The sequence below is a fragment of the Dipteris shenzhenensis genome, chromosome 10 (assembly GCF_047967505.1).
Source record: "Dipteris shenzhenensis isolate YYH24624 ecotype China chromosome 10, Dip_SZ_1.0, whole genome shotgun sequence".
NCBI classification, from domain to species: Eukaryota; Viridiplantae; Streptophyta; class Polypodiopsida; order Gleicheniales; family Dipteridaceae; genus Dipteris; species Dipteris shenzhenensis.
Genome location: NC_141605.1, coordinates 2,825,641 through 2,836,629, shown reverse-complemented (window position 1 = coordinate 2,836,629; position 10,989 = coordinate 2,825,641). Strand labels below are relative to the sequence as shown.

At 44.1% G+C, this 10,989-nt stretch overlaps 2 protein-coding genes across 2 annotated transcripts in view; one reads left to right on the top strand and one right to left on the bottom strand.

The window, feature by feature from the left end:
• Nucleotides 1-994: 994 nt before the first annotated feature.
• Nucleotides 995-10,989, top strand: part of ATMIN7 (HOPM interactor 7) — a 134,339-nt gene continuing 124,344 nt past the window's right edge. The window contains exon 1 of the mRNA XM_087380309.1: nt 995-1,249. Within this exon, the coding sequence (XP_087236435.1) occupies nt 1,141-1,249 (109 nt within the window). The 5' untranslated portion in view covers nt 995-1,140. The remainder of the gene's footprint in view (nt 1,250-10,989) is intronic.
• On the bottom strand, nt 3,289-10,602 carry LOC147897262 (uncharacterized). The gene is made up of 2 exons (XM_087380818.1): nt 9,711-10,602; nt 3,289-3,368 (listed from the first exon to the last, which is right to left on the bottom strand). The coding sequence occupies exons 1-2, from the start codon at nt 10,600-10,602 to the stop codon at nt 3,289-3,291; spliced, it is 972 nt and encodes a 323-aa protein (XP_087236944.1).

The following is a 10,989-nucleotide window of genomic DNA, read 5'->3' as shown; positions in this document are numbered from 1 at the left end:
GCTGTATACTTAAGAAACAACATTGAAAGCCAAATATGTGACCAACTAATGGAAACTATTATCCTTCTAAGGTTGACAAATGGCAGAATGATAAGGCCAAGAGCTAATTTAAAAACAAGAGAAAGAAGCCTTATAATGACATCAAAAGTCAAATATTATGACCAAGTGGTGTTGAAATGTAGACTTATTCAACCACACTAACAATCGAGTGATGTGACCCAATGTGGAGAGATAAGCACCATAAAAATGCATGGCCCTAAAATTGACTCAAATATTATGTGGTAGATAAAAAGATTGAAATATTATGCCCAAAGGCCAAATATGGTTGTTTGTTAATATCTAATAACCACATGATATAAGAAAAAAAAATTACGCTATTGACATATTATGTAAAAATACAACAATACATCAAATGTAACCAAATAAAAAAATAGAAAAGCTACAATCAACCTTAAAGATCTCCTCATCAATGTCTTTTAATCCCTTATCTACAACATTATGTGGCCCTGGCTTTCCGTATCAACCTTTGTGCTTCTCATTAATGCCCTGTAACATTACACATACTTAGATGCAAGGATATTTTTATCATAAGGGAGATAAGAAAAAAGAGTCTAAGACACCAATGAACCTAGGAAAAACGAGCTAAGGGCTCTTGGGTTGGAGGCAAGTCCCGCATGCTTGGTTCCGTTAGAGTCCTGGTACCTTCTCTGCTCCCTACTTATTTACTAGAATGGGGGTCCACACTTGAGGTGGCGTTGAATACATAAGGTATGGGGAAAGAGTTCTCCCTGAGTAGTCTGATGGGTGCTAGCCACTTAGAAAACTGGCTCTCAAAACAAAACATTGACCTTAGATATCAATGTATTTAGAACTTTTACATAGTGCCAAATCTTGATCCCATGCCTTTGAGCAGTCCCCATTGGGGGTAGAGGCAGGGCGACTGCCCCTCGATAGCCTCAATCGTGTGTGAAAAAAAAAAATATTGATGATTGCTTATAAGCAACTCGCACATAAATGTTTCTTGAGAGCCCCCCGCCCCCGCCTGCCTGCCCGCCCTATCTTCCATTGCCCCTCGGTAGATCTGTCATTATTTGATGCTGATCTGAGCGATTCAGGCGTTTAGATTAGCTTCGTCTAGCCATGGCGGAGGCTGCTGGTTCTTTCGTCACGCGGTCTTTCGAGCGCATGCTGAAGGATTCCACGGGGAAGAAATATGGCAACCTTCAGAAGGCTCTTAAAGCTTATTTAGGTGTGTGCGACTCCGTTTTCTGGCTTCATCTTTTCACGATTTGGATTGGTTGAATCCAGCTACTGCACTTATCGATGTACGCATCACAGCGCACTAACCTGAGCGCCCGCGCACGCATTGTGCTTGTCATAGTGGGGCTGTTTGGGCATATGTCAGTCCAGCATTGTCATTCTGCTAAACTGTCAACAAGTTTTTGATATCTGCACAGATCACGTTGAAAGAAACGATTGAGGCCTTATAAACGCTCAAAAGTGGTCGAGGCGTGCTCGTTTAGGGATTTTGACCTCCGTTGGGCTCCGTATCGTATCCGTACAAAATTAACTGACCTTTTGTGAGAAACTTTCATTGGGAGAAGCGTGGCGGTTGTTTTAAACCCAAAACATGATTCTTTTGGTACCTATTGTAAACCGAGGTAGTCGATTTTGTATTCTGTGTATTTACTTGTGACTTGGCAGCCATCTATTCCCCTCACGAGAGAGAGAGAGAGAGAGAGAGAGAGAGAGAGAGAGAGAAGCAATTGTAGCTTGAATGAAGAGATTTTGGACTACTTTTTGGTTAGCCTTCTCCTTTAGTAGCCTTCATCATGGCTGAGTTTGCCCTTCACCTCCGGAGTGCCGATAGAAACTCAGTACGAGGACTTTGTATAAATGGATGCTCAAGTATGTGTGAGTGTGTCGATTTGTATGTGTGAGCATATTTTTATACTATGGTCTTCACCCACTTCTGGGCGCTCATGACTTCAATGGAGCTAGTCCTTGCTATGCGTGATGGAGTTTATGGTTTTCAACCTTATGAGTGACTACACTATGTTGTGTTTTTAGAGGATGAGTTTGGGAATGTTATCGGATTCATCTAGGTATGTGCTTCTACCGTATTAGCGGACATGCAAATTTCACCTTGTGAAGTTTTCATCCATGTTGCGGCTTGCTGGTATTGCGATAATTCTTTCTATCTTAAATGGTGTGTAGGGATATGTTGGTAGTATTTAATTTCACTATTCTCAATGTTGTTCCGGAAGGAAGACTTGCCCTATTAGCTAGATTTAGATGCTCGTTTGGGAGAGACTAAAATGAAACCGTTTAGAGTTCACAAGCAGTTGTAGCTTAAATGAAGAGATTTTGGACTACTTTTTGATTAGCCTTCTCCTTTAGTGCGAGCCTTTGTCATGGCTGAGTTTGCCCTTCACCTCCGGAGTGTCGACAGAAACTCAGTACGAAGACTTTGTATAAATGGATGCTCAAGTATGTGTGGGTGTGTGGATTTGTATGTGTGAGAGCATGCTCCTGTCGTATTTGCGGACATGCAAATTTCACCTTGTGAAGTTTTCGTCCATGTTGCGGCCTGTTGGTATTGCAATAATTCTTTCTATCTTAAATGGTGCGTTGCCCTATCAACTAGATTTAGATGCTCGTTCGGGAGAGGCTAAAATGAAATCGTTTAGAGTTCACAAGCAGTTGTAGCTTGAATGAAGAGATTTTGGACTACTTTTTGATTAGCCTTCTCCTTTAGTGCTAGCCTCCGTCATGGCTAAGTCTGCCCTTCACCTCCGGAGTGCCGACAGAAACTCAGTACAAAGACTTTGTATAAATGGATTGTCAAGTATGTGTGGATGTGTGGATTTGTATATGTGAGAGCATAGTTTTATACTATGGTCTACACCCACTGTTGGGTGTTAATGACGTCAATGAGGATGTCATAGTAGCTAGTCCGCGCTATGTGTGATGGAGTTTATGGTTTTCAACCTTATGAGTGACTATCATGAGATTGAAACTGCACTACGTTGTGTTTTTAGAGGATGAGTTTGGGAATGTTCCTGGATTCATCTAGTATATGTATTAACGTCTTTGGGAGGCCTCACGGGCGTATGAGACAGAGTACAATCGCAGAATGACTCATACAAGCCACTGTGGGCTGAAGCAAGGGGTTCACTAAGACCCTTGTAGGAAGCACCACAGGCAAACCACTGCCCACAGACTTTCAATATCCAGCACACCCTGCATTCCTGCTGAACTTTAAATGGCAGAGTATGCGTCCAATCACTAGGCAATCATGCACTCTTCCTTCTGACCAAGCGTGCGACAGAACCCAAAGGCATAAACTATCTGTCCGCTCACTGCACCTGCACAACCAAGTGCCCAATTAGCCAAACACGGCCAAACAGTCACAGAAAGTTAAAGACAATTCACAACATATTGAGGTTGTGAAGAGGCTAGAGTCTACTTTCAATTTTCATCGTCCCGTTGCAACCAATCAAAGCGTTCTTATGATGACGACGAGCTATGCAAGCTTGACTTGAAAGAGGTCGGAAGCGCAAATTTCGATACCATCTTAGCACTCAATGGGGTGGTCTCTCTTGAGCGTAGTGGCGTACAAGTACATATACTCCAAGAACACACTTGAGAGGTCAATACTGTAGTAGGCCATGTTTACCAGTGAAACATGAGACATTATATGAAGATATATTTCAGTACTAAGCACAACAATTGGCACATACTTCAAATGAGTCTGTTTCTATAGATGCCTTCCCTTGAGGAAAGAGCTCGTCCCTCTGCCACAGACAGCAGGATTTGGTTCCAAGTTCTGTTTTTCATTGTTCTTTCTTGCTGTGGAGCATTTTGTAGTGCATGTGTGGTGTTTTGTAGTCCTTTTTGGTCTCTCTCAGGTTCTAGGAAGCACCCAGAGGTAAGGGTGTTCTTGGAAAAGGCCGAAGGACAGTGTAGATGCATGCTTTGAGCACAATTTGCTAGAGGATTGGATGCATGAATTCCCCTTAGTTGGGTCAGGTCAGAAGTGGATGCCTAGGATTGCCTTGCCAGTTGATATTCTAGTGGTGCACTTCGATTAGATGCCCAGAAGACAGATAGAGGATTTGCAGAGAAGAACGGTGTAGGGGTGAACCCCTGGTGTAAAGCATTTCCATGCAGAAGCATTAAATAAATATTGAAAGGGGCGCCAAGGCATTGTGTACTGTTTTCACTGAGCAGGGACATTCTAGCCTCCCCATTGTTGTTATTGAAGTTTGTTTCTGAGTATTTCTAAGTGGTTGAAGTGACTGAAGCTTGCATTGTGGCTATTTATGAGGTTTATGATTGAGCAGATGAAGATTACTGCCCTTCAGTTCTTTGAAGGCGTGTTATTGTGGTTTCATTGTTTGGATCATCACCATCTTTCTACAGAGGTGAGTCCTGGTAGTGTTGGGTGAAGGACACCTTCATTGCAATTGTTGCTACAGTCATCAATTTCAGCAAGCATGTCACACCGTGAGAGGTCGTTGACCATCTTCGAGTAGGAGGGGCAAGAGGAAGATAGAGCATCAGAGAGTTTTGAAGAGGAGCACATCATCAACAGGAGTAGGAGAGTGGGGCACATCCTGTTTCTCGCGAGCATGCCATTGAGGACTCACAGGATGAGGTAGATGAGGCAGAGGAGCTTGAGCCCTATGCCCTGTTTTAGCTGCGAATGCAAAGTGTAGCGGGAGCCGTGTCGCAGTTGCAACATGCTTTCACAAAGATTATGCAAGCTCCTCCTACAATTGTGGCTCCCCCTAGAAGCAAAAGACAGCTAAGAAGAAACTGAAGAAGCATAAGAAGACTCACATGCATGTATCTTTCAGTGGACAGCCTTCAGAGATGCCCACAGTCAACCCTGTAGCGGGTAATGCCAATAACTTTCATTCAGTCAATCAGGGACGGCAAGTCCTCCCTCAGCCCATGATGCATCCATGATACTTCGGAGGGGGATCAATTTTTTAGGCAATGGTGGGACCGCCCACAGAAGGGCCCGAAATGCCAGGCAGCTTTATGGGCAGCATGCAGCCCGGAATGTAGAATTTCCAGCAGCAAATGATGGGTGGAATGCCCCCTGCAAATGCCAATATGATGTATTCAAACATTGGAATGCAACCTGGGATGCAGACATGAATTCTTGGGATGATGGGCAATACTTGGAATATGCCATAGATGCAGGGAGTGGGACCCGGAATGCTTAACCCCACCATGGGTACGGGTGGAATGGCCCAAAATGAGGGAGCAATGATGACTCTGCCCTTTTTACAGCCCCCCGTTTATGATAATCTCACCCCTAAAGGCAAGTTGAAAGATTACAAGGAGGGAGGGGCAGCTGTAAAGTTTGAAACCTTCAATGGGGTGCAAGACAGATTGAAGGCTTTGACATTTGTGCAACAGTTCAATGCCACCTACTTAGGTGGACACTTTACAGAGTCTTTCAAAGTCCAAAAGGCAGCCACCTTTTTGAAGGGCAATGCGCTCCAGTGGTGGACCAACTTACTTCTGCAGGGTAGAGCACCTACCACATGGGTTGAATTCAAATAGGTGTTCTCTGCCGCCTGGTTAACTGGCACGTTCGAGGTAGATATCATGACTACAATAAGAAGTTTTGGGAAGTTAGATGCAGCGAATTGCAAAAATTTGGAAGACTACAATAAGAAATTTTGGGAAGCTCTGCTGCCAGTGAATTCTTTCAGACATGTACCGCTGTCCTAGCAAATTGAAAGGTATTGCTGTTGGTTGCCAAAGGAGATTCGGGAGTATCTGCACAAAGACAAGGGTCTCCATTATGTCCCAATTGATTAAGAACGCCACTACCGCTTATGCACTCATGCAAGGGAAAGTTTCTGGGTTCAAAGGTAGCCAACAAGAGATATCGAAGTCAAAGGGCAGCAAGATGGAATCTCCTAAGAAGTTCAGAAAGTTTTGGCAGCCAATGAAGGCAAAGTTTGTTGCAGGACAGAGACGAGTACCCAGGATCGATGATATTTTGGATAGGCTACAGGGATCTGGGATGTTCAGCCGCATTGATATGAAGAGTGGTTATCACCGGATTAGAATTCAGCCATAGGATGTATACAAAACAGCATTTCGTACCACATTTGGTCTGTATGAGTTCCTTGTCATGCCATTTGGGTTAATAAGTGCACTTGCCACCTTCAACAGAATGATGGACATGATTTTTAGAGAAGACCGAGCCTTTGTTGGCACTTGATGACATCATTGTGCTCTCTCAGGATGAGGCTGAATATGAGAAGCACGTGGCAATGGTTTTTGAGGAGCTTCGGAAGCATAAGCTGCTTGTCAATGCCAAGAAAAGCGAATTTTTCATGCATGAGATTTATTTTCTCGGGCACATTGTTTCCAAGGATGGAGTTAGGATGGACCCCGCCACGGTAGAAGCTATCAGGAATTGGCCACACCTGAAGAACTTACATGAAGTACGTAGCTTTTTGGGCTTGTGCTTGTACTACAGAAGTCGTAGTGAAGGTGAATGGGGAAGTGAGAGAAAGCCACGGAAGGCAGGGGGAGATAGAGAAGGAATAGGGGAGGGAAGTAGAGAGAACAAGACTGGAAGTACACAAGTGATGAAGGAAGCAAGGAGAAGTGGATTAGACGTCAAATCAATAGCCCCTTACAATCCTTTTGGGTTGACTTATATAGTCCCCCACAATTCCCACATTTCCCCTACTATTCTCCCATCTATTTCCCCCTTAAAATCCATCTTTTTCCCACCTTCATTACAGCCATCCCTTCCCAAATAATTTTGCCCTCAAAATTTCCAAGAGGCTGCCCTGGATGAGAAGGATACAACAGAAACTGATCAGCTCTGTAGGAGATAGGGGTAGTCCTGCACAATGCTCTCAGGTTGCCAAGAATTCTCATCTTCCGTTAAACCTTTCCATTTGATGAGGTATTCTGTGTAGGCTTTGTTCCTGAGTACATGATCTCTGAAGCCCTTGATTTGCTCCGGCACATAGATTATGTGGCCCTCTTCATCCATAGGAGGCAACTCAGGAAGAACCTGGACATGCTGTCCGACATGTGGTTTCAGCAAGGATACATGGAAAACATTATGGATCTTGGAGGTACTGGGTAGTTCCAACTGATATGCTACCTGCCCAACTTTGCGGATGATTTTGTAGGGGCCATAATACCTGTGGGCAAGCTTTGTGTTGGTATTACCTTTCAGCGAGGAATATCGATTCTTATGGAGACGTAAATGCACATAATCCCCTTCTTCAAAAGATAAGTACCTCCTTTGTTCATCCGCATACTTCTTCTGCTTGGCTTGGGCATCCTGCATATTCCTCTTAGCCGACTGCAGAAGGGCATCCATACTCTCCAAATCATTCCTTGCTTGCTGATTTTTCACAGCCAAGTCTGCAACCCTGGAAGGCATTCCCACTTTGCAGCCATACATAGCCTCGAATGGACTCATGCCAATAGAGAGGTGTTTGGTGCTGTTGTAGCAAAATTCAGCCAATGGTAACCATTTGTCCTAAGACTTCTGCGTGTCATGACAGTAATGCCTTAGATACTCCTCCAACCACTTGTTCACCCTCTCTGATTGTCCATCCGTCTGTGGATGATAAGCAGCACTAGGCGCAAGGGAAGTACCAACTGCAGTGATTCGTGAATAACTCTTGCCAAAAGTGACCCATAAATTTAGCATCCCTGTCACTGACAATCTCCTGAGGAAAACCATGGTGCTTGAACACATACTTAATGAATTGCCAGGCAACCTGTGAAGCGGAGTACCGAGTCCTAGTTGGTATGAAATGGGCCTGCTTAGTCATCGTGTCAACCACCACAAATATGCTATCCCAACCCTTATTTGTAGAAGGCAAGCCTGTAATGAAGTCCATGGCAATGTGAGTCCATTTGCCTTCAGGAATGGGTAGCGGTTGCAGAAGGCCTGCGGGTAACCGGCTGTCCACTTTATTTTGTTGGCAGGGCAAACATTCACTGACAAACTTAAGCACATCTCGCGACAAACCATCCCAAATAAAGCTCTCCTTGACTTTTTCATATGTTTTTGTGATACCCGTATGCCTTGACATAGGGGATGAGTGCATTTCCTGTAATACCATCAACCTGTACTTGGAGTCTGGCACAAGATAAATTCTGTCCCTGCACCATAACAGTCCGTTGCGGAGCTGAAATCGAACATGTCCTTGGCTGGACGGACTCTGTAACTCCACAAAAATAGGGGCTGCATCAGAATTTTGCATGTATTCCTCCTGAATGCCAAGTATCCACTCCTGATGAAGCGTGGAAATGGCAGACAGTTTGCATGACCACATCCTGGACAAGGCATCATCAACCACATTCTCTTTCCCCTTTCTATATTCAATGTCAAAATCATAGGACTGAACTGCAGCCAGCCATCTCTTCTGCTTCATGGATAAATTAGGCTGCGTTAAGAAGTACTTGAGTGTCCTGTGATCCGTTTTGACCTTAATCTTGCTACCGTACAGGTAGGTAGTGGTGCCATTTTGCAAAAGCATGCAAGATTGCCAGCATCTCTTGATCATAAACATGATAATTCATTTCCCTGGCATTAAACTTCGTGCTCTCAAAAGCAATCACACCATGCTCTTGTTTTAGGACAGCCCCTAAACCTTTGCCACTGGCATCCGTCTCAATAATGAAAGACCGTGAGAAATCAGGGCACACCAATACAGGTGCATTGCTAAGGGCATCCTTGAGGTTATCAAAGCTGAGTTGTGCTGCTTCTGACCATTGGAAGGCATCCTTTTTCAGCAAATCAGTGAGAGGGGCAGCCCTTTTGGCGAAGTGCCTAATGAATCTCTTGTAAAAAGAAACAAGACCCAAGAAACCTCTGAGCTGCGTGGTATTTTGTGGCTGCGGCCACTCCTTAATGCATTTCACCTTAGCTGGGTCTACCCTGATTCCGTGCCTGCTTACAACATGACCAAGATATTCAACCTCCTCTGCCATAAATGTGCACTTGCTGGCCTTGGCATAAAGCTGATGCATCCTCAAGATTTCTAGCACTTGTCGGACATGGTCAATGTGTTCCTATGCATCCTTACTATAAATGAGAATGTCATCGAAAAATACCAGCACACATTTGAAAAGAAGGTGGTGTAAGATCTTGTTCATGAGTGCCTGGAAGGTGGCTGGTGCATTAGTCAAACCAAAAGGCATCACCTTGAACTCATATAATCCTCTTTCTGTACGAAAGGCAGTCTTATGCTCATCACCCTCTTTCATCCTGATCTGATGGTAACCTGACCTCAAATCAATCTTCGTGAAATACTGAGCACCCTTGAGTTCATCCAGCAGGTCATCAATCCTGGGAATAGGAAACCTGTTCTTAATGGTGGTCTTATTCAATTCTCTGTAATCAATGCACATATGAAAAGAGCCATCCTTCTTCTTCACCAGGAGTACTGGAGATGCAAAAGGCGAGGTGCTATGATCAATGAAGTTCTTCTCAAGTAAATCCTGCACTTGTGTTGCCACTTCTTCCCGTTCAACCTTAGAAAGTCGATACGGGGCCTTGTTTATTGGTTTACTGCCATGTTCCAGAACTATGGCATGATCAACATCTCTTTTTGGGGGCAACTGAGATGGCATATCAGCAAACACATCCCCAAATTCTAAGAGCAATTTCTGCATTTCCCAATTATCCACATGGGGAATACCACCCTTCTGAGGTACAGAGACATTCAATGCATAAATGGCACATTCGTTCTTGAGCTCCCTAGCTAGCTGCCTTGCTGAAATGACCTGTAATTTCTGATTCACAATGCCCTGCAATGTAACAGTTCTACCCTTGTGGCAAAACTCAAGAGATAAAGCATTCAAATCTATACTAATTTTCCCCAAGGATTTCAGCCAATCACAACCCAGGACAGCATCTATGGGCCCCATATCCAATGCCAAAAGATCACCTGCAAACTCATAATGATCAGAAAACTTGATCCTGGCATCCTGGCAACAATGTCTGCTGATCATGTGCTGTCCATTCGTGATCTCCACTTTCAGACCATGGTCTATCTCTGTAGCAACTAATCCCAATCTTTGCAATGTTCTACAATTAATGAAACTGTGAGTGCTACCACTGTCTATCAATACATGGACAGATCTGCCATTAATCATTCCCTTCAACCTGATTGTGTCAGCACTTTTGGCACCCATCAAGGCATGTAGTGAGATGGTATACAGTGTAGACTGGGCATCCCAATAAATCTGTTCATCATCCACAGGAACATTACCATTAGCATCACCTCTGACATGAAAAGGCATTGTAGGTTGATGCTCCAACACAGAGAGTGTTGGCTTACGGCCTTTCCTGCTACATGTAGGCTGAATATCAATCTCATGCATCACATGAGAGGTTTGCTCAATAGCCCCACCCGGATCAAAAGGAAAAACAGTCCCCTTTGTGGCATTTGTGTCAGGAGACTCATCTGCATCATGAGCTCCTGTCAATTCCTCATGAGAGACATCATGGGGGTCTGCTACATCAGCCACTTCATCATCATCAGATAATTCAATTATCATGCTGAGTTTGGCTGAGCTGACATTCTTCATTTTGCACACATCTTGGTGCTCAGGTGTCCATTTCTCTCCACACCTAAAGCATAAATTTGCCTTCTTCCTACTGTCCATTATGGCTCTGGAATGTTGTTTAACTTCTGATTTGCCAAAACCAGCACTGGTTTTGACACCTGTCTTTGCATCCATGGGCCTGTATGGCTTTGCATATGGCATCTTACTTCCAGAAACCGTTGGATATCGTGGGAAGGAAGCAGCTGCTGGTTTCTTATCAATCCAATCAGCAGAATTTGTCTTCGTGTCAGCATCATAAGCAGTACCATAGAAGTTATGTGACACATGCTTGTACTTGCCAGCATATTTTGGCTCAAACACCTCAGCAAGCTGGGCTGCTCGCTCAATGGTTAGAGGATTGTGAGCTCT

Excerpts from the sequence above, each read along its gene's own strand:
- LOC147897262 (XM_087380818.1), bottom strand. The coding sequence starts at position 10,602 with ATGAAGAATGTCAGCTCAGCCAAACTCAGCATGATAATTGAATTATCT. Across the intron at positions 3,369-9,710 it reads CTCTGTACCTCAGAAGGGTG|GTGCAGTGAGCGGACAGATA; the intron begins GTATTCCCCATG and ends TTGGTTGTGCAG.